We start from the raw sequence: 24761 nt of genomic DNA on the forward strand, positions 1-24761 counted from the left end.
AAAGATTTTTCACAAGAAATACTCATATTTAATCAGCAATAAATAACATTACTCTCTTTGAAGTGGTAACAGGAATTGCCAGTACAGGAAACATTACAGTGAAAACCATCTATGTGCGTATGCAAGTGCCCTGCTGTAAATACTCCTAATTATAAAGGAAGAAAGTGCTAAAAGCAGAAAAATCTCAGTCCTTTATTCTGTGGAAGAACAGGTGGCCATAATCCCCAGAACAAAATCCTACATTAGCATCTCAGAAATTCCGGAAGTGCAACAGAGAGTGGAATCTATGGTTAAAAACTATATGCTTTTTTTCTGGCTGATGTTTAGATTGGATTTTATTTTCTTTAAGCATAGAGAGTCTTTATAATTCAGTTATGTAAATTTATATATTATAGCCATGTCACATAGTCTTGGGTGGGGGGGGAGAATAAAATTATTTTCACTTTATTTGACCAATCAGTGTCAAGCAACATGTCAGTAAGATCATTGTGTCAAAAAGACAATAGTGTATTTCATAGTTTCCTGGTATGGCACTCTTCAAATGCACTGAATCATGTGCTCTCAAGACCATTGACATGGCCCCTAACCAGGTACAATACTTATTACAGTCTAAATCATTTGAACAGCAGTACGTGGATAAGACTGGCCTTGAAATTTTTAGACCTTCTAGTTCAGGGGTCCCCAACCCCCTGTCCATGGACTGGCACCAGTCCATGCCATGCCAGAAACCAGATCATGCAAGCAAGCGAAGCCCCATCTGTGGGGTGCAGGCAGCATACGAAATCGTGCCCTCTCCAGTCCACAGAAAAACTTCTCCCCACAGAACCGGTTCCTGGTGCCTAAAAGATTGGGGATCGCTGCTCTAATTAGTCTATACCAGAGGTGGTATCCAGCAGGTTCTGACCAGTTCTGGAGAACCGGTTAGCAGAAATTTTGAGTAGTTCAGAGAACCAGCAAATACAACCTCTGACTGGAGATTTTACAGTATCCTTTACCTGCCAAGCCCACCAAGCCACGCCCACAGAACTGGTAGTAAAAAAATTTTTGAATCCCACCAGTAGTCTATATATAACCCATACAAAAAATACACAAAATCAAATAATAAATTCACTTGGGCTGGGATAAAACAATTTGATTAGCAATACTGAGATTCTAAAATTATTGCTTTTATTTTAATTGAAGGACAAGAGTGGGAAAACTGTAGAGATTTCAGTGCCTGCTCTTTATTATAACTTTCAGAAATATACCCACCCCATTTAAAACATTAACTCAAGGCTGTCAGCAATAGTCATGAAGTCCTATAAATCATCTTGCAAAAGCAGATAGACCCCACCCAGGAAGGGAAGCCTTTTAAATAATGAAATCTGTTTAATTTAGAAGACTTGGGCTTGAAGTTGACAGCCACATTGATAGAAGAAAATTGGAAGGTCCAAGAGATATAATGAAAACATGATTTTCACACAATCTTTGATGGTGTGTTATGAGCCAGAGAGTGAATCATAATTATTTCAATATCAGATACCTGTATTTTATAACAAGCAAGCCAGCTTACAGGCATAGATGCTTGAATATAGCAATGTAAGAAATCAACAGAAATCCCCATTTTCTTTCCAGTTGTCAGTGATGTTACATAACAAAATAGTGCCCACTGTATAAGCAATTAAATTATGTCTGGCATTTGTCATTGGTTTCCAGACTAAAAAACAAGCACTGGTCTATCTGGACATTCCAGAAAGCTCTTATAGACGATCTTTTGTCTTTTTAGGCCAGACCATTGCTGAAAATCATAGAATCTGCCCTACGTGACATTTTACAGTTGCACTGATTCATTTAACTCAAAGGATTTAATCAACCACTCAGAATACATTTAGGCTTTCTACCACTTCAGCTATACAGTCACAGAACATAAGCAAAAAGATGGCCCACTTTAGTAAACAATTTCAGGATTTGGATAAGATATCATCAGCTTGGTGTATATTAAGCATTCTCCAATATCACCTCTGTATTCTATAGATCATCTTTGGGACCACATACATTGCCGACATCATCCTCTGAAGCTAACATGGAAAATAGCAAAAAGCTATTTTTAAAAGATAATGGAAATTTAAAATTCTGATGTGCTGGAAGTACCTGAAGGAGGACTTTTAGACTGAGAGTACTCAACTACCTTCCTCCAATTGAAACAGACAAAAAGCATACATAACTGGTGTTGGCAGCCTTATAAAGTCAGATTTCCTCCAGCAATTGCTATTGAACGTGATAGATTATTCACAAAAGCTTTCACTTAGATTATCTTCAGAAGAAGGTCTCAGTCAGTGCAGCATAGAAGACAGTATCCTGAGACAGAAGACTGGTGAGAATTGGGTTTAACTGCCCAGTTACTAAAATACTGATTCAAAGTCACAATTCTTAGATAATTTGTATTAGTCATTCTTTCACAGAAGACAATTTTGGAGAACTCTTATGGGCATTATATGGCAGCCAAAATATGCATAGGTACATAAATGGTATATCTTTTACTGTACATTTCTGAAACCTCATGACTTCCCTTGTTTCAATCAAATCTCATCAGGGATGTAATTGAGTCATCTTTTAATTTAATTAAGTCATCAGGAAGAAAACTCTTCCCCACTGTGCTTTGTAGCAATGCTCTTGTCACAACTAAGAGGAAGTCTCACCCACGAGATTGTTAGGAAATTTCTCCTTTCCTTATTAGAAAAATGCATAGCAATTGATCACCCACATTTCCTAACCACAATATGCTAAAAAATGCCTGCCTGCCTGCTTGCCTGCCTGCCAATCATCCATCCACCCACCCACCCACCCCATCTCTCTCTCTCTCTCTCTCTCTCTTCTCTCTCTATCTATCTATCTATCTATCTATCTATCTATCTATCTATCTATCTATCTATCTATCTATCTAATAGGGCTGTCCATCTCATAAGCAAGTAACTCACATTTTAAAACTATAAAAAGAATTAAACAAGAATAATAAATCAGAGGATGTTAATAGTAATGGAGTAACCTCACTTGTTCAAATACCCCCTGCAGTCCCCAGGCCTGCTGGCATAACCATGTCTTGAGGAAACTTCATAACCTTAGAAGTGATGGGACCGTCCTCACTTTGTGGGAGTAGGAGATTCCACAGTGTGGGAACCACACCAGATTAAGCAGTTCTTATGCTATCTTAACTTAATTCTGTTAGGGTTCACATTCCAGAAGCAAACTGGATGGAGATGCATACATGTCCTCTCTGTCCTCTGTTCTTTCTCTCTCATGCTGCATACATATTCTCTCTGGGAAAAATAGGAGCTTGTGTTATTGATCTCTGTCTTTCTCTCTCCTCTGTTGCAGTTGCCCAGAATAAAATGGCACAAGGTGTCAGATCTTATGTAAAGTTCTCAGCTATGGATATGAAGCCAACGCATCCCAATATTACGGGGAGATGTAAAAAAAAATCAAACATGATTGTAGCATATTTTGGTGATAAAAATGGTGAGTTGAAGATGGCTCTATGTTCAGAAACCAGTCCTCAAGTACAGAAATTAGCAATAAGTCATTCCCACCCTCACTGATTTCTGACTGGCTAGACAAGACATATCTGTATGCAATTGCACAACCTATGAAATTGATTGTGCCTCCTGAATCAATCAGGGCTTTAGATTTATTATAGATCAACTTTGAGACTGAAGAGCAATAGGTAATATAAAGCACTGTATGACTGAGGTCCCTTAAATTGCTGGATGACCCCTGCTCCTGACACTCCAAAAAGAACTATGTCATTTTCTAGCAAAGTAGGCTTCATGTGAATATAATACTTAGTTGGAAAATAATCCTTCAAGCCAAGCTATGATACTTCACAGTCAATTCAAGATAGGAATATTTATTCTAGAAAGCTGGTACAAAATGCCCCTAAACTCGTCAATATTAGCAAAGACCTATATTTGCATTATTTTTCTATAGCCATCAGTGAGGCTATCCATTGGCTATAAATTGCATGGGATTGACATTTGAAAATATTGATCAGAAGAGGGTGAGGGAGTACATAGAGAGATAATAGTGCAACTTTGCCTTTTTTGCATGTATAGTATGCCATTGTCCTTCAGTTCTTTCAATTAGTTATTCACTGAAATAATCCTCCTTAAGAGTTTGAGAAATCTATGAAACAGCTTCTCTCGCAGATCACTAAATAGGACTTCCTTTAATTAATCAGCCTAAGCCATTTCATTCCACTCCATATCCCAAATCAATAATATTTATTAATCAAGTTTATATAGCAGGCCATGATTATATGGCTATACTTAGCAATTACCTTGTGGTAAACTGTTAATTTCATGGCTAGCTATGACTCTTCCAACAATGTTGTCCAAGGCAGCTCTCAGTAGAATCATAAAATTAGCAAACTCTCCTGGACAGGATTGTTATTTTCCAGAAGTAAAACTGCTTATTTACCTGCTCCTCTTATTTAAAATCCAAGTACAAATTCTATGTGAGAATACTTAGATAGGAATTCTACCTGTCTTAAGCAAATGTATAATTTATACTAAGTGATGAATGTCTTAAATCTCTCTAGTACTCGATGCAGAGCAATGTAACAAGGTAGCACAAAGCTGTGCAGCAACTGGTAGTTGCTGGACTTTTCCCTGTTTGCTGTGCAATCAAATTGTTTGGATCGACTGGTTAATCTACAAATTTACATGAGTCATTCTAGCAGATCCATTTGGTCCTTATATGAAAGAAGACATTAACAATGGCATGGCAAGAGAACTGGTTACCATGATCCAGTTCTAGGAACTTGAAGCAAGCACCCTTACAGTAGAAGCAAGCAGTTGCTGAAATTGTGGGTCAGGCTTTAACCCACAGGCAGGACTGAATCAAGAATTACAGCATGGAGAAAATAGGAAGCCAGAACAACAACAACAAATGTTACTTCTGTGATTCAAAAACAAGCCCTCTATATAGAAACAATAATCATGCCCTCGCGTTTTTTGTTTTTCTTCCTGCTCCATCTCATGCACTATTTAGCCCTTCTCTTTTGAGTGGGCTGACTTGTATCCATCTGTCCTTTGTTTCTGCAATTATCAGATTTGTAATCAAATCGTTTGCACGGACAGTATAGGAACTTTCACAAGCCAACTCCTCCCATTTACCTATTCCCAAAGGAAGCTTCCAGGACGATTCATTTGTATTACTTTACAGTAACTAAATTTTGAGCATTCCATAAATATGTAAGATCATTCTCCTGTCACCACCCTTTCATCCCCTATATACTTGTTACCTGTAGAAGCTGATTTATAAACAAGCTACATCCTAAATTAGTTCATGAGAAATCTAAATTGCATAGCAGTTCCTTTTCGATTCTTGAAGTAGCTAATGGCTCACTCATAAGCAATAGGAAGCTGTTAAAAATTGGAAGTAAAACAGATGTAAATTCAGGACAAGAAAATGATTCTAAACTACTATCCTCAAGTTTTTCACTCTCCCTAAATGCCACCTGAAGTGGTAAGATTGCAAGTCTGATCCTTCTACTTTCCATACATCCTGTGAGAAGTGGAAAAAGTTCCCACTGTCAGAGTCAGGAAGCAATGAATTTCAAATATAACTAAAATCAAAAGCAGTCACTTTCTTATGTAGACCTTAGTCAAAACATGGGCGTACCTCTTAAAATTGAGCTACTATGCAGAAATGAAAAAATAAAAAATAAAGCTGAGAAACTGAGAAAATGTACAAAACCAAAATTAATAAATTCCTAATAATCAAGGAATATTCTACAGACAGTCCTCCTTTAGTGACTGCCTTATTTAGCAACTGCTTGCAGTTACAATGGTGTGGAAAAAGTAATTCTGTGACCAATCCTCACATTTATGATCTTTGCAGTTCTGTAAAGCAAGAGAAAGCTGAAGTAAGATCATAAAATCAGAATGTGTTACTTAGCAAACACTTTGTTTAATTGCCATTTCCAATTGTGGTCACTAAATGAGGACTTCCTATATATTGTCTGTCTATATATATGTCCAAATGTAAGCAAAGATATATACACACATATACATACAGAAATATATTCCCACATTGTAATACTAAGTTGTATATATAAATAGTCCTCAACTAACAACTGTTCTTTCAGCAACCAATTAAACTATGATGATGTTGAATGAAGGATTTTTTTCTTTAAATCCACCTCATAATGCATTTCTCTTTATTATTTAATAGTTAGTAAATGCAGAATGCCAGGAGGGTGGAAGCAGATCTTAACTTAGAGGTATGAACTAAATCACATCACTTATAAATATACAGGGGAGGTGCTGAATAGATTTAGCGGATTAGATGTGGTTGACAGTGTGCCTGAAGAACTATGGACAGAAGTGTGTAACATTGGACAAGAAGCAGCAATTAAAACCATCACTTTTTAAATATCAATAAGCAAATGCATCATTCTAGGTGATGGGGAAAAAGAAATAGAAATACTCAACTGTAATGAAGACAGACAACTGTGTTAGCTAAAAATTCTAGCACCAAATTAAAGAAAATACTATTCAAATGAAGAAAGTTCTGAGCTATTAATCTTTATGACACTACAAAGTAATTTTGTGATTGCAATCTTGATATTACTCAGAATTTGAAATGTGACCTTGAAGGGCAGCAGCATCACCATAGACCTTAAATCAGGACCTTCTTAGACAGTTTGACAATCCAGTCCTGCAAAACATGGCTTTTATCCACTACGTTTACCAACCACCTACTGTAATTTAAGAAACTTTTATCTAAAGTAGTGTTTTTCAAACTATCTGAAGAAACTGCAGCTCCACAGAATTAATTCAGATGAAGTATTTTGCAGAGAAGCTTCCAATCTTCTTGTATAAAAGATTTTACAGATCTCCGTTCCAGAAATTATTCACCTGCTTTCTGTTTTCAACTTTTGTACATCAATTTATTTATTTATTTATTTATTTATTTTATTTGATTTGCCAATTGTTTACAAGATAATAAGTATAAGTGTATACATAGTTGTGAATACATGAAATGGGTACATATAAGAAAAATAAAAGAATAAGAGAAACAATAGGACAGGGACGGTAGGCACGTTGGGCGCTTTATGCACGCCTCTACAGACCTCTTAGGAAAGGGGTGAGGTCAATAGTAGACAGTCTAAGGTTAAAGTTTTTGGGGTTTGGGGAAGAGACTACAGAGTCGGGTAGAGTATTCCAGACATTGACCACTCTATTGCTGAAGTCGTATTTCCTGCAATCAAGTTTGGTGCGGTTTACTTTGAGTTTGTATCTATTGTGTGCTCTTGTGTTGTTATGGTTGAAGCTGAAGTATTCATTGGCTATATATGAGCTGGCAGTTATATTGGACGGTTCATATTAGCCACAACAATTTTAGGATTGGATTACCTCCTGACCACATACAAAGGACACTGCATTTGAAGTAGCACATCCAAATTTTATGCTCATACTTAAGCAATTAATCTGTAACAGGGCATGCCCTTGAGTTTTCAAAGTATTAGCAGTGGGAATATGGTGAGAGGGAGAGAATAGCTGTCCAGGAAGGAAAAAAAACAAATATTTTGATAGATCATATCTGTGCAAATACTGCAAACAGAAATAATATTAAATTATAAAGCTGGAGGCTAGAGGCAACTCTTGTGCTATTTATTTTTTGAAAGAAAATAATATTCTAATTCAAGCAACAGTTGCCTCAATCCACTCAGTCATCCATGACCAAAATCCAACCAAATGGAATTTAATCATGGCAAGGTGAAAAGAATATATACAATTTTTAAAAATGTGGCTTTTTCTAAAGAACAACCTGTTTCTTCAAGCTATGTAATATTAAATTGTGTTGAACTTTGCTTAACTCTTTAAACCAGAGGTGGTATTCAGCAGGTTCTGACCAGTTCTGGAGAACCAGTAGTGGAAATTTTGAGTAGTTTGAAGAACTGGCAAATACCACCTCTGACTGGAGATTTTACTGTATCCTTCCCCTGCCACACCCACCAAGCCATGCCCACAGAACTGGTAGGAAAAATAATGTGAATCCCAACACTGCTTTAAACTACATTTACCCTTACCCAGTTTGACAGCTTCCAGAATTCACAAACCATACAACCAACAGTTATATTACAACCTGTCAATGCCTCCAGGTTCCTTTACATACTTAAACTACTTACAGGAGTGGCCCTCAACCTTTTGGGCACCAGGGAGCGATTCTATGGAGAGAGGTTTTTCTGCAGATTGAAGGGCACGTGGTTTTATGTGCTGCCTGGACCCCTCAGGTTGGGCTTTGCTTGTTTGTATGGCCCAGTTTCTGGCATACCGCGGCCTGGTGCCAGTCCACAGACTGGGGATTGGAGATCCCTGACTTATAGTCGTCAATGTTCTTCTCAAATCTATTTTCCCCAGAAAGCTTTGCATGGCATAGATGTACTTGAACCAATAGTAACAAAAGTACCCTAAAATATTTTTAAATCTGAAGGGACTTGAGAAACAAAACATTGACAAATCCCAGATTGCCTTCTCCAATCTATATAGTGTGGTATCTTCAGTGACCAACAATTTAGTAGCCAACAAGATATGAAAGCAATACTCCAGCAGTCCTGGGTTCTTTCCTATTTTAACTTCAGCTGGATCCCAGCCTATTATTCTTTCCAATCTGCTTAGATCTTATTCTTACAAATCAAGACTCCTTTGACTCAAGCTCAGTTCCTATTTTTTTAAGCAACCACACAGAAATTATTTGCCAATACCATTTCTGTTCCGTGTTTTTTTTCCAACTGCTCTGTATCCAGCAAATGCTATAGTAGTCTCCCACTGACGCAACCTTGCTTAGCTTTTGGAGATGAGTCAAAGCCAGCTAGATGCCACCACTGAGTTGATCTTTCAGAGAGTAGGTAAAATTGAATATAGGAGGATCAACCTATGTAAGCTCACTTTGTGAGTTATTGTGATGAGGCAGATAAATGCTACCTAGAATCAGCAACCCTCTGCCTTTACTCTTCTCCACCCACTAATTTCTTGAAGTCCCCACCTAATTTCCCAAAATGATGCTCCTCCATTTGGACTAGGAAAGACATAGCAGAAAGTATTAGAACATTTGCATCATTTGAATCCTTCTTTCAGAGACATTCAACACCATGGGCGAGTTTCTTTCTATAACTGGAACATCCAAAGAGTTTTAACTGATCCACATTTCACACTGCTTTCCTTCTCAGTTTTTGACATTCAGTAAGGATGTCCTTTTCTACTTCTTGGAGAAAGGGAGAAAATGACTGCAATTAAATCAATTAAGTCAGAATTCCTCCAATAAATATCACATGGTTTCATAATACAGAAAAGTTTCAACTGTTTTTATAAAGAGTGAAGGAGAATTCACAAGGCAATTCATTAATTTATGCACACATTTTATTTTAGCTCCAGCTAAAGGCACTCTATCATTTTGCCCAGATTTAGTCAGCAGGAACATACATAGAAAGCAACTTGTGTGAAATATTAATACAGCCATTTGGAGCTTTTATCGCTGATTGGTTCCTTCTTCCAGCCAGCACTGTATTGGTATCTAATTCAACACTGTTTGCCCTTCATTGCAGCCTTGGTTCAGAAACAAAATCAGCAGCTGGTGCTTGTCATGTGGGGGATTATGCAAGCATTAAGAGAACACAAAGGGCAACATTCAGAAATTTGGAAAAGGGGCAGAACAAGAAGCCCCTTGGATGAATTTTGCAATCTGGAACGTTTAACACAGTGAATGTTCACTTTTAATGAAATGTAAATACGTCTCCTTTGCTAAAGTTGACAACTTCATTTCCTTTGGGCTTTTAGCAATGTTTATGCCCGTTCAAAAAAAATTACAATGTACAATGATGTTAGGACCGTGATGCAATTTCTCAAATTAATTTTCCATGATGGGAGGATAATGTTCCAACCCCCAATGCAATGGAAAATGTACAAGTAGAAATTCCTGAACAAAGCTCCAGCTGTTCTGAAATCAAATGAAGTCAATTCAAGGAACATAATGATATAATGTAAGAATCAATACATTATCATTTAATTCCATCCAACAGTCAGCTGTGCAAACATATTCAACTTCTGTTTGCATAGATAAAAGAAACAAGAACTTTCAAATCAGCATTCTTAAGGCGAAAATGTATCACATACCACCATAGGAGCACCAAGCTAGCTGATCAAACCTGCCCTAAATCCTGTGTTTTCCCATAATAAGCAGAAAATAAAAGCAAGAATGCAGTTTAGATAGTGAACCAATGAGGCACATGATAATGCTAAATAATAACTCTGCCACTTCAGACAAAACAAATTATATTTACCTAAGAAAGAAATACCCACAGGATTTCTCTCTCAACAAGCTACCGCCCTTTGTATCACAAGTCAGAATATACGTTAAGCTATAAAGCTACAGAAAGAGCTTAGAAAGAGAACAGCATGAATGCATGTTTTAATAACACTTTCCAAACTGTAGCCCATATAAAATGAAAAATAAATAAATAATGATTGCAATACGATGAATGCAGGATAGAAAATCCTGGTAGGATATGTCACCAGCACAGAATAAATTGCCATCTGATTTCTAGCAATAAACATTCCTTAAATACTTGCATGAAAATAAAGGTACCCTGATACCCTAAGTAAAAAGCAACTACCAACAGATAACTGATAACACTTCACATGAGGGTAAATGTTCAGCCTGTATTATCCTATTCAATAAGGGGCAGGGTATGTCTCATATTAGTAGATCTTTCCTGAGGGTTTCAATACAATTTAGGGCATGCTTTTACCAAAACAGTATATCTTTTGGAAGTGCTGGGAGTGTAATTATTATTTTTTCCTTGTGATTAGCTGAGAATTGTAGCCATTTCAGTCCCATACAGCCATAAGATAAGATAAAATTTACCTGGGGTGTGTTTTAAGTTTCAGTAACTGAACATGACAATTATCAACAAGATTTTCCAAATAGTTGGTTATACTGTATAGAAAACAGAAGTAAGTAGTTTCTATATTCTCATTGTAGTTAATTCCTTTGCCTTAAATCAACACATCTAATTATTCACCAACTTTCTTGCTACAATCCTTGTGTTTTAAAGTAATTGGCTAAAAAAACTTGTTGTTTTTTTAAATGTTACCGTCCCTTGCCATACCAAAAGTATAAGGCTGTCTAATTCTCCTGTTAGAACAGGGCTGTCAAACTCCTGGCCCGCAGGCCGGATGTGTCACGCACTGCCCACACCCAATTTAGCGAAGGAGGAAAAAGTCCCAATATGTCACATGACACCACCATGACATGAGTTTGACACCCCTGTGCTAGAATCATTTGTCTCTTGTTCACCACAATTGCTTTTCATTTTATTATTCTCTCTTCCTGTGCTCTCCAGTTCAAGTACTCCTATATTGTTTCAGCATATTTCAGCATTACATTGGCAAAATTACTAATTCTTAACAATACTGATCAATTTTTCTCCAGTTCCAATTAAGAGGGGAGGCCCAGTTAACATCACCCATGATGAAGATCTAGCATTTAATCATCAGTAACAAAAATTTCAGCAAGACTTGCACTGGAGATAGGTGGAAGTTCACAGCACACACCAATCACTTCCCATACTTAAGAAACGAGCAAATATGTTCGTGTGCCATGATTCTATATTCTCTTCGTACCAGTTCTCATTCAACAGGATAAAAGAAAATTCATTCTGGAATGTTTCTTTCCAAGAAGAGAAATTCTTAGTGATCTTGACATTCTTAATTACAAGGTAGTTGCTGTATTCAATTGTTAATCAATGATCTATTAAACTGCAGGTGCCTGACTTAACACTTTTCAGCAGAATGAAAGGGAAAATTTTCAAGGGATTCCTTCAAGTTGGAATGACTGGGCAGCCAGGAAGATTGTGTGGTGATGGGGAACTGCATAACATCAATATTCAACTCAAAAGTACCAACCAGAGAAAACTGAAAGAAAATATTAAGTAGTCTAGAACAGGGGTCCCCAACCACCGGTCCGCAGACCGGTACCGGTCCGTGGAACAAGTCCTACTGGGCCGCTGGTTTGCTGGGCACCGCCATCTTTTTTTGATGAAAAAGTGCTTCCGGTGAGCTTTTCCGGGTAGAAAGCTCACCGGAAGCACTTTTTCATTAAAAAAAGATGGCGGCGCCCAGCTAATGCCGGTACCAGGCCGCGCCATAAAAAAGGTTGGGGATACCGGGCCGCGGCATAAGAAAGGTTGGGGATCACTGGTCTAGAATATAGTAGAAAAACAGGAGCATCTTTTACGAAGCAAGAAAACTGTGAAGAAATTGCAAAACAGGTTTCAACACACCATTATTCTCTTAGGACTGAGTTCCAGTGAAATGACACTTTTTAAATTGGTTATGATCTTGAGAGCCTGTGTGTTCTCCATCTCAGTCAACTACCTGGTGTTTGGTAAGATCAGAAGTAGTCACTTCAGGGTTGACAAATTTCAGAAAATTGTTGAGAAAGCAAGTTCTAAAAAATAAATATGCTGTCATGTTACAAATAGCACACATAAGCAGTTCTCTATACAGAACTGTAGGAAGAAAACATGATATTCTGACTAAGAAAACCATGAAACAAACTTTTTCCTTTGGTTTCAAAAAGTCCCATGATGCACCATTGGTTCCTAAAAATTAAAATGGAGGAGCTCTCATACTACAGCATACTACCAAACAGAATAATAACTACATGAAACCAAGTTAAAATTACAGCTAGTTAATTGGGATAGTCTCAGGGGTGGGCTGCAACCGATTTAACAACCTGTTCTGTGAGTGTGCACTTCACACGGATGTGGGCACAGCATTCAATAAACACCAATTTGAACCTCTCCAGCTCACCTTCTAGCTTTCCCTGCTAAGTAGAACAGCTGAGACATGGTAATCGACTTTGCCACGCAAACCAGCTGAGCTGCAAAAGGAGGAAATATAAGACAGGATAGAGCTGGGGTGAGTGGGCGGGGCCAACTGATCATCGTTCCAGAGGGTTCACTAGAACTGGTCCAAACCTGCAGCAGGCCACCACTGACATATTCTCAACTATCATATTTCTTCTATTGCTATGTAGGCTTTTGTTGCTTACCAGTCAGTCAAATCTCAATGTACTTTGTTAACTATTAATGGGTGTGATGTAGTGTGTAGACAACACATCTGAATTATCAGTACCAATGGTTGCAACCGTTGTTATATTTATTCACTGGGTTTGGATTACATCTGCCCTCCAGGGCCATTCCCTTAAGTATTTTCTCCAAATGTATTACAATCATTTATTTTATTTATTAAAATAAAGTAGACTAGACTAGACCGACAGTGGCCCCACTCTATCTAATCCATCTATCCACTAATAAGAAACACATCCATTGTCAGGGCACGCTTAAAGTCCAAAGCACCATCTGGGGAAGAAACAATCTCTTATTACATTTTATAGGAAGTCCTAAGCGCCATGTCCCATGCAAAAGCTTCAATACTGAGTCCTTGGCTTGTATGTTGAAGCCTTTGTTTGGGACATGCATTCTTCTTTGCCAGGGCTTGAAACTAATTCTTCTAACAAATCAACTAAAGCACAAAATGGGTCACATAGGTATTCTTCAACATAACATTGAATTGAGTTAATTTAAGTGTCCAATTTAAGTTTTTAAAGGGTTAAATGTAGCCATGAATTAATTCTTCCCTTTTGATATTCCCAGAACACACTGTCCCTCATTGATCCAAACAAACATGTGGAAATAGAGCCAGTAACTAACTTTTATTGAGCTTTTATGTCTGGATCTGGAAATTAAGTTCCTAGTTAAAGGTTCCTACTACTACATCATACCATTGGTTCATTTGCACATATCAACTTAAAGGGATCAATTTAGTACAATATAAGAACATCTGAAATTATTAGTTAGTCACTATCAATCCAATGTGTTGGACCCCCAATCCATAATTCATAGCCAACATGGCATATGGAAAACATTACTCTGTATTCCAATCATCTGTGTAGATCATTTGTCAATGCTACAAGTAGGTTAATAATCAAGATAGATTACTTCTGCTTTATGAAGGGACTATAAGCTATTCAGCAGAGTTGAATAGCAATAGTACCATAGGTTTATATACTACAGAAACACTATGCTAAGAGAAATAGGAGAGACAGAATACAAACATCTAAAATTCACATAGTAAAGATAGGGAGGACTGCTGCTCAAATAATTAAATAAGAGTTTTTATCTGTACATTACAGTAGTTAAACTTTTAATATTATTTGTAACATTCTGGCCTTCTATACGGCTCCAGCTGTATATTTGTTTTATACTTAAACAAAAAAAATCCACAAAATGCACCAGACGTCTAGAAGAGTGAAAATATATTTGATTGAGGTCACCAGGCAGAGCTGTAAATTAAGCCTGTAACTTAATCAGGAGAGGTGGGGGGAGACGTGTGGGGGGGAGGCCGGTACAGTCTCTCTGATCAGTTTCTCCTCTGTGTGACACTGAACCACTGAAATGGCAACAGCGCAGTCTGCATGACAGGCAGCACCAAACATGGAGAACATGGTCCTAGACAAGGAGGGAGGGAGTGGAGACAAACTTGGACGGGGCAGTTAGCAACCAATGTTTACAAACATAAACCAGGAAGATCAGATGGGCCAGCCATAAATTATGACTGGATTGCAGTCAAGAAAAAGCCTCACTCAACATAAAAAGCAGAGCAGCTCCATAGCCCGACTTCAGTTTTAGTTCAATATCTAAAAACAAAAATGGCATCACACACAGGGCATTAAGAGCTACTGAAGCATGATGGAAAAAATTCCATCTGACAAGTGAAATTGAATAACAAACACCTCTCCAACCACACTGCAAGCACAGAGGCTGAAGCAGAACCTTGTGATAATATGCATCCATGGTCCAAATCCTACGTCCAAACAAGGCCTTCTCTTGCTATTTTTTTTCTTCAAATTGCGATATTTTGGGAACATTCTTTTTCCTGCTTGTATTTTTCTGCCATCGTTAAATTTCAAAAAGGATTCAACCAGCAATTGAGAAAGGAGGGGGGGGGAATAATCTCTTTTTTTCTAAAGCATCTTTAGATTTATGTTTCTGCTAATTTTAGATTCCCAACTTCACAATACAACATAGTATTGTTATGATGGCAGATGATGTGGCAATGCTTTTACCTCAAACCAGGGGTTTGGGACGCTTTTCTATGGGTTTTAGCTTTTCTATGGGTCCTTACCTCTAAAGATTTGGACTCTTGGTTCTCTGTCAGACTTCATACACATACATACATTCACCAAGAAATCACACTGAACTCAACTTCAGTCTTCTAAAATTCAGGACTGAATTTATGGAACAATATGTGTTTAAAAGTGGTATAATTTCCTTTTATTATTCCTGGCATTCAAAATTATTCATCAGTAAGAAACCAGGTCCTGAAATGGAGTAACCAGAAGCTAAACAAGATTGGAGATAGTTGTAACCTGAATGTCAACTCGTAAAGCATTCCTATGCCTGTTTGTTGTGGCTAGGACACCACCAGGGAATACCAGAACTGTGGGATGAACTGAAAAGTTGAATAACTTTCCAGAAGGCAATGATAAATCACTTGTTTACCATTGCCAATAAAATTGCAAATATAGACCCATGAAAGCACTAAGAGTTGAGCTTGAATCATAGGAATTAATTATCGAAATTAGGACTGTTATAATTATTTGTCAATTAAAAGAGCACATCAGCAGTAAGGTTTTTATGCTCCATATCAAAATAATTTAAAGTTTACTATATTTAATGAGGTTTATAATAATTATGACTAACACTATTATGAACCCATAAGCTCCATTTGCTGATTAGGGAGTAATTACTGTTTTCTGTGTTCCCTTTTTTTTTATATTTCATTTCCATATTCTATTTTCTACATTCCTTTTTTTTTCAAAGTGGAAATGGTTTAAAATGTATGTAAATGCAAGAACCAATGTTAACATTCCTTAAACTTTGGTCCCTTAAGCAGATCCTCCAAATTAACTCTTGACTAAGACCAAGTGCCATTCTTTTGATTACAATCTCTCTCTGCAGATCAGGCTTCTCCATCCTAATGTTTTCTGACTGCTTTGGATTCCAATCTCCAAAATCCTTAGTCAGTATGTTTTGAGAACTATGGGGTGTCTGGAAGGCATCAGATTGAGGGGAAATGACTGTAGACATGTTCCCCACGGATAAACAGCATCAAAGTATTAGTCCTCTTCCTTTCTCATCATTCCAGGAGTATAGAGGTACTAGAAGGATTTTGAAGTCCTTTTGCTAATAGAGATGGCTACCATCTAGTGGTTGTGGCCATCTTGACTATTCTGCAATACCACATAGCCTTTTCCTAATTAATGCTCTAAAGCTTGAATAAAAAATTATCAATTTAAGAGAACATGCAGTCGTTGCCGTAGCTAATATAAGATGAATTAATGTTTGAAGATGGGTCAAAGAGTAGCTAGCTTTCTTCCAATGGAGACAAGGGAGTCCATCCCAGTTTGAATCTACAAGTTACAGTAAAAGCCATTTTTAATTGTATTTTCCATAAAGCCTTTCGTAATTAGTGAATACCTCCCATTTCAGAAGCCAGGCTAGCAAATCATTCCTATACACAAGAAAAAGCAGAAAACAGAGTGCGATCCACATGTAGATCTCTGCAGGTTTATAACAGAAAATTGAATTTGATGTTTACTAACATCAAATTCAATTTTCCTCATTAAAAATTCCTGAAGCTTACCAGGAATGATTTGTGGGCTGTTGTTTAGGTTTTTTGCCTAAAAAATAATTTGAACTCACTTCCTAAACTGGAAAAAAAATCATAGACAAAGATATTTGAGGAGCCTCGGTGGCGCAGTGGTTATAGTGCAGTATTGCAAGCTACTCCTACTGCAATTTGGCAGATCGAATCCCACCAGGCTCAAGGTTGACTCAGCCTTCCATCCTTCCAAGGTGGGTAAAATGAGGACCCAAATTGTTGGGGGCAATATGCTGACTCTGTAAACCACTTTGAGAGGGCTCTAAAGTACTATAAAGTCTAAGTGCTATTGCTATATTATTGTAAAGGTCCTAAGCACACTTAGAAATAGAGTAATCTTTGGCATCAAAACACAGTACTACGAGTATATTAAAGTGTTTTTTTCCCATTTCATCTAGAAAATGATGTTCATTGATACCAGTGGAAATCTTAGAATACTATTGTTTTAAAATCACAGCCATGGTTCCCAAAGATATCACAACTGTATGAATTTTTACAAAGAGATGCTCTATTTATAAAGGCACAAGCATAATCTTCCACTGGCCAAGATGCACAGGGCTTAGGCAACAAGGTGCTTTCCTAAAGGCCTCCTCCTGGAACCAATTCTGAAGAGGCAAAAAAAAAAAAAAAGGAAAGGAAAGGAAAACCATTCACTTCCTTAGTAATAGAATTAAATGAATGTGACTAATATGCTGCCCTTATTGGTAGCCACACAATTAAAAATGGTGAAAGAATCAATATTCCTGCATAAATTATGCTGCTATGCAGTTCTCCAACAGTAAACTCACGAGAAATCTGCAAGATCTATTAGCGGAATTAGATTTTACTTGTGGTAACTAAAAACGTTGTCTCCCATTGGAATACAACTCTTTTGCTAAATAAGGTCCCCAAAACAATATGTGTTGGAAGATATCTGCCTTATCAGAACCACGGCAGACAGCATTGAAAACCTTGAGGTCAGAGGCAGAGGGATTAAACCTAGTTATGCTAGGTTCAGTTGTTATCATTAGAAAACAAAATAGGGGTACAACCCAAAATATCTGTTTACAAATCATTTCCCATCCATTCAGTGGGACTAATTAGTAGATGAAATATGCAACTGCAGCTGAAAAAGTCTTGCTGGAAAAGATCATTCATCGCCAACAAACCTTTCTCTAACTTCCCAGGAGGATAATTCAAATTACCCTCTGTCAACACAGATTCTCAAGGGAATCAAATTCCCATAGAATTTGCAATCACAATTCCCCAGAGCATTATCACACACATTAAAAACACACTTTCTTATATTTAAAAAAAATCTTTTCAGTCAAAAAGACAGTTTACTATGAAGTTTAATTGCAAAGTTCTCACAACTGCACATCTAAACATCTTTTTTTTAAGCCAGACACCTTTTCTCCACTTTTTCCAGTTTCTTGTTTTGCTCTCTTGAAAACATTCTAAAATGAGTAGAACTTTTGACTAAAAACCTTGCGTACTTAGAGCATGCCATTCCTCATTAGTGAATTATGAAACTTCAGTTGACAATTACTTCTCTTTTTTATATTAACAAACAACATAGTTTGTTCTGTTTCTTTCTTTTGGCCTTTGGAAGATGGATCATAATGCAAAAGGCAGCTTCTACTTTAATCTCCTGCTTCAAAGCTGCTTAAATTATTCAAAAGTTTACTGCTATTCATTTCATTAAAAATGCTAAATTTCACAATTCTGATAGCCATTTGTTTGGGGATTGTAAATCCCCAAAGTTCTACTCATTTTAGAATTAATTTTAGAGTGACTTCACTATAACTGATGTAGTCTGAAGGCAACCTGTGAAAAAAATGGCTTCATTAAAAGTAGTATTTTTCAAGTGAATACATTTACAATAAACTATGACAATATTCTAATAAACTGCAGCTTGGTTTCAAAGTTGCACAGTTGCCTTAGACATATCTAGTCCAAATCAGCTTATAAGAGGTAATTCACCATTTTCGACCATTGCTTCCTATGTACTTTGAAGGTTCTATGTACACCCCTGCCCATAAAATCAGTTAGAATGGAAGCCCAAGGGACAGAGTTTTGAAATCCTTATTACTCCTAAGTTCAGCTTCTTTACATCAGATTTCAAAATGTGAATGATGTACAAATTTTGCAAAGATTTTCTTAAGAACACTTCTCATCTATCATGTTGCGAGTTATAAATATTGTGAATAAATTACTGAAGTAATCAGATACATACCACACAATTTTAATAATGTTGTTTGGATTGGATTTATATTTTGTAGTTTTATTTTTGTCTAGAAACTACTCTGATTGCTTATGACAAAAAAGGACATAATGATGATAAAATAAATACTCCAAAACTTTACATTAGAGGTCTTAGCATTTGTATTATGCTACCATAAGATATGTTATAAAAACAAGCAATAGAACAAATATTTTTTAATTGTGCTTTTAGTTAATAAGCATGGAAGTAACCAATCACCAGATGTTTTCTACTATGTAACTGAGTCAATAACCAACAAGCCTGAATAGGTATGTGTATGTGTACAAACACACACATAGTGTACCGCACACAGACCTCAAATAAGTGCAACATCTATTTATTAAAATAGCTCCTTTTTTCAGGCTTCTGCTCAAATTTGAGAAGTCCAAAAAAAGTTGGGCTACTAAATGAATAGCAGAAATGAACTGCAGTTATTTCAGGTCTGAAGTACATTAAACCCGTTTCATAAAGTACATTAGAGTGTTAAAAAATAAACTCTTGTAGTTCACTAACATGCTATTAGTCCTTCAGAAGCCAGGAGGAAAAATTGCCCCAAAAGGAACTATGAATGGCCTGAACTTCCTCCTTTGTCCCTGCCATGTGCAACAGTTCCTCTTCCCAGCAACAGTGAGCTCCAGAAATGATGAAATAGCTGTACTTTGAGATCTTTATATGGACTCCTGATCCGGGTATTTTCTATTAACACTACCACAGAAAACTATTATTAAATAATAGTTTTATATGGTTTGTATTTTCCCCTATGAAACACAGAAACTCTAGAACAGTGGTGGCTAACCTTTTCGGACACCAGAAGAGCAGCTCCTCGATGCGCGTACTGGAAACCGGAAGCTTAGCTTCCTGGTGGTCGCATGCGCACTGGCCACCTGGTCTTCCAGTTTCTAATGTGCGTGCACGGACAAAGACCAGCTAGCCGGCATGTGCATGCGCTCCGGGGAGCTGCTCTTCTGGTTTCTGATGCTCCTGCATGCGTGAAGATCAGTTGGCCGGCATGCATGCACACACCAGAACCCAGAAGAGCTATGGACGACGGCTGGCATGCCTGGAGAGATGGATCTGAGTGCCACTTCCAGCACGCGTGGCATAGGTTCGCCATCATGGCTCTAGAAGATTTCTGGATTGGTGTGATCTCTTTTAAACATCACTCCATTTTAAAAGAAAGTAAGGAACAGTACACGTGTGTAGGAACCCTGTCATATTTAACTTGGCCCAGATCTTGAATTGAGTCCAGAGGAGAAAAAAGCAGATTAACAGTTATAAATACCTTTGAGAACCAGTGGTTCCTTGCCTTCCCTCTTGAGAGACTCCAGCACTATGTGCAATGGCTGTGAAGGCATTACTCTGCTTGGCTCATTAGTGTTTTCATCATAAACAACTATTTCTTTGGAAAAGATTCTTTTAAAGGAGTCCTTGCCTTCTCTGCAAGAGATCAAGTCTAAGACAGTGATTTTGCCCTGCTGAAGCCTTCTCCTACTAATCTTATCAGAGCAATTGATGTGAACAGCCCCTTGGATGTGGCTCTTGTTGTACTCCATGAAAGGCCGGCAATCAATGATGACTGGGCCTTGGTGGCTTTTGTTGCATTTGGTCATCTTTTTTGCCAAGTCATTGGGATGGATGATTTTGATGCTTGCCAGTTGTTTTGTTGCACCTGAGACTGGACTCCCCACACCACCAGATGGACTCAAAGGGCTAGAGTTCTCATTGTTGTTGACCATTTGGTTTGCTGAGCAAGTAGTCAAGGTTCCTATGCTGGCAGAAATGCTGCTGGTGCTGGCTTGGGTTTGGGCCTGATTGTCCTTGTCGTATGTTGCCACAGTGCAGCAACTGGCACTGCTGCATCCACAACTCAAGGAGCGGGCAGAGCCGTTGGATGAGGGCATATACGTCAGATTAGCAGCCTTGATGGACACAACAGCCGTGCTGAGGAGACTCACGGTGTTTTCAGTGGCAGAGGAAGCAGATTCAAGGTAGCTGAAATCTAAGCAAAGATTGAGATCCTGAGGTCTTACAGGCCTGGAGAGTGCCACTACAACCCTGTCGTCTAATGGAGAAGGAGGCATGAGGAGGCTGAGAATGGGAAGTCAAAGGAACTCAAGCTCTCTCTGTTAAAAACAAAAGAAAAGGAGAAAAGTTAAGTTATCTGTGATGGACAAGCTTTCATTCTTAGACTTGTGTGGGAGTCTCCCTTAAGAATGACCATTCCAAAAGCTGTTTGGGATTGGTAAAAGCAAAAAAAAACACCATTAGCAGTTGTAACCAATTAGCAAAGAAAGATTAGAAAACTAAAGATGTGTTACTGCTTATTTAATTTAGAAGCAAGAGTGTAAATGAATCAGAAACTCCTTCAGCCCAACCCCTATGGAACTGCAGAAGTGTAATTCTTTGCAAATTAGGATTTTATTCTAAGTTCATATGGGCACAAGGGTGGCATTTCCTACAGAATATTCCCTTTATCTCACATTTAAACCTTAAGAGTAACATGGGTGCATATGTCTGAGAGTAAATAATAAGTACCAGACACCAATGGAGTTACTGAAAACATTTTTTGCTTGAAAGTAACCCAGCCACAATAGCTTCTTGCTCTCTCAATCAGAAAAAAAATGAAAATTTGAATTTTGGTTTCAAATTTATCATGTTATTAATATTGGATAATCTACACAACCATGTTAAAGAGCAAAAAATAGAGATTTGGCAAATAAATTAACCTAACACATCTTACTTTAATAGGCAACCTGTCACAGTATCTGTGGAGCAGGTAGCAAACAAGGAAGCTATCCCTGGTCTAAAAGGCTATCCCTGGTCTAAAAGGAGAAAGCTTATACAAAAAATCCCAGGCTTTCTTCTACATCTACATAATCCATAAATGAAACAGTCAAAAGTTATTAATACGAAGATAGCATCTCAAGAAAGCAGGAAAAATAAATCTGACCACAAACGAAAATGTTACAACTTTTCTTTAAGAAGACATTTTCAAAATTGCCAAGGAAGACCAGAGGATGCATCAATACATTGTTTGGCAAAGAAAACAATCATTGAAATGTAAGAGGATTTTTTTTAAAAAAAATGGAAGGGGGTGTCATGTATCTCTTATCAGTGGAATTGCTATTTTGGAACTGTTTTTTAGTCAGATGCTACTGCAATCATTTAATGACAGCTGTGGAACATCCAAGCCTCAAGGTACCCAAACTCTTCTGCTTACTGCTGAACACATGATTACATAGCTTGAAATTATTTATCTTAATAGGAAAAAAAATTAAATCTTCCTATTACCTTGGAAGTTCAGCTTTAGAGCACTGCTGAGTGGCCAATTACATTGGCACGTGGCTCAGTCGAATTGAAAGGGGTCAAAAATGTCACTGATTTTTTTTTTTCAGGTTACTGCATCACCTTCTGAGTCTCTGAAACTTGAAAACTTAATCATACTTATGGGTAACCAATTCCCATTCAAGTCATAAGAACTGAAGTGCAGAGTAAGCTTGCCCAAGATCAAACAAAAAAGGAGGGCAATTGTCCTCATCTCCTCCAAAGAACTGTACCTCAAAAACGATTTTTAACCTTATTTAAGGAGGATTTTTTTTCCCCCAAAAAAAGGAAAAAAATTATTCTTCCCTATTCGTCTTCTAAAATCAAAGCATCCTCTCCACCAGCAGCACGACTATCCTTCCGTACGGTCCTCATCCTAAGACAACAGTCAGGATAAGTAATGTTGTTCTCTCTACAGAGGGGAGAGAGTATTTGCAGGATGAATTTAAATCGCTGCTGCTGCTCCAAAAAAGGACAAAATAATCTGTCACCGGGGCGGAAAGAAGCAGCCCAAGAACGCTACGCAGAGGCAAGAAATCTGAAATATACAGAAGCAGCTTTTTAATTCCTCTCCCCCCCCCCCCCCACTTCGTTGAAGCACAAATCTCGGTGCGCGAAAATGTGCACCTCAGGCACTTCAAAAAATAAGAAGGCAGCAAAGGCGCGGGGAGGGGAGAGAAGGAACACACAGAAAGACAAACAGTACTTTGTATATATATTTTTAAAAGGCGCATGCTGTGACTTTTATAACCGAGTCAGGTGAGACATGTGAGAAGGTTTTAAAGACCCTAGCGGGAGGCCACACCGGTCCTTTCTCCCGATGCAAAGCTGTTCGTGAAGATCTGCGTCTCTGCAGCAGAGGCAGTTTGTATTTTCCAGCCAAACCACGAAGTCAGTGTTGCGATTGAAGAAAATCGCAGCCAACAACAACAACAACAACTCCTCGGGCTCATCTATATAGTTCCACAGGTCCCAGGAAAGAGAAGACGTCTCCTCCGAGGGTCTATATGTCGGGGATGCTGTGAAGCTGGATGCCTCTTATGCATCCTGATTCCAAACACACATCCCCCCCCCCCCACAAGGATACTGCAGCAATCCCAAACGAGAACAGCTCGCTTTCATCCGACTCATTCGGTGAACATCCGCTGGAGAGAGAAACGCACAAACGACGACAGGAGATACGTGGGGGTTAAGGAGAAAGGCAGCACTCTCAATTTTATCGACCCGAACTCTCCCTCCCTTTAAAGAAGAAAAAGAAGACAAACTCTTTTCGAAGCTTTCTCAGTTGTCTACATAAACACGCAGGCACGACTCCCCTCCCCTAGGAAAGAAAGTCATCTACTTACTTACTTACTTACTTCATTAATGAATGGCTATCCTCCAACACCTGGCGCGCGGCTGCGGCGATCGATTTAATCTACACATCAAGCCCCCATTCACTTAGGCTTCATTGATCTCCGGCTGCAACATACTTACTTTCTCTTTTGCTACCCAGTAAATGTAAGGTTCGAAAAGGGGGGCGAGGCGGTAGAAGAGATCGACGGGGCCTTCACCCAATAGGCGTTCTCTCCTGGGAGGGTTGTTGTCCGCCTCTCTCGGAGATGCCAATGATTGGGAGCGAATGGGTGAGTGGGCGGAGCCGGCGACTGCCCTCTCATCTCTTAAGGGATGGTTTGGTCGCAGTCGCTTCGGGCTTTCTGTGGTATAACCTGCGGAGCGAGTGATGTCATTGAAGGCCAATCAAAAGCTCCAGTGGGCCAGCCTCAGCCGGAGAGGAGCAGTAGCAGCTGCTCCCTATTTACATGTAAACTTTACCAGGAGGATGTGGTTTTTAACCCTTTCCTGCACAGAATTGTCAGTCGCGCCCCTAACTACTTTTCGTCAAAGTGGCTTGGCTGCCTGATTCTCCCCACTCCTTCTTTTCTTTTACGGTTCTTCTACTCTTACAGGAGGTTCACCACTACTTTCCCGTGTCCACTACTCTCCCTTTAAGATCTCCCTCCCTCCCACTGTTTCAGTGAATGAATGAATCAATCGGTGAATGAATCTCTCAACCACTCAACTCTTCTTCTCCAACGGGTAACGGCACCGGAGCCTCTCGCTGAATGACTATTAGCTTTTCATTTGGAAAAGCCCTGCAGAAACATCAATCGTTTTGTCCAGATCGTATCTTTATCCACCACTGCTTGAAGGACAAGAGAAATAGGAAGACCACGGTCCCCTCGGAGTCTTTTAATTATTCTTAGCGATCGCCACAGAGGAGGATAAAGTGAGATTTTTAAGGCAGTGCAACAGAAGAAAGGGGGCCAATCAAAGAGCAAACAACTACGCCGTAGTTAGTAAGATCTAAATAAAGAACTGAAAATAACGATGCACCTTGCAGTTTTGAGAAATGGGCAAATAATGCTTCCTGTTCTCAGATTTCA

The 24761-nt window shown here is 38.4% G+C and overlaps 1 protein-coding gene across 2 annotated transcripts in view; it reads right to left on the reverse strand.

Moving 5' to 3' along the window:
• The window catches only part of DUSP10 (dual specificity phosphatase 10), a 38760-nt gene extending 14923 nt beyond the window's left edge, over window positions 1–23837 (reverse strand). Inside the window, exons 1-2 of one of the 2 annotated variants that reach the window (XM_026682328.2) lie at window positions 23694–23837; window positions 20294–21134 (exon numbers count right to left, since the gene is read on the reverse strand). In XM_026682328.2, the coding sequence (XP_026538113.1) occupies window positions 20294–21092 (799 nt within the window). In that variant the 5' untranslated portion in view covers window positions 21093–21134; window positions 23694–23837. Of the gene's footprint in view, window positions 1–20293; window positions 21135–23689 lie in introns of both variants that reach the window. The other variant, XM_026682337.2, reaches the window with a different exon arrangement.
• Window positions 23838–24761: the final 924 nt, after the last annotated feature.

Source organism: Notechis scutatus, chromosome 1, assembly GCF_049901735.1.
Source record: "Notechis scutatus isolate UNSWTSFEM ecotype Mainland chromosome 1, rNotScu1.2, whole genome shotgun sequence".
NCBI classification, from domain to species: domain Eukaryota; kingdom Metazoa; phylum Chordata; class Lepidosauria; order Squamata; family Elapidae; genus Notechis; species Notechis scutatus.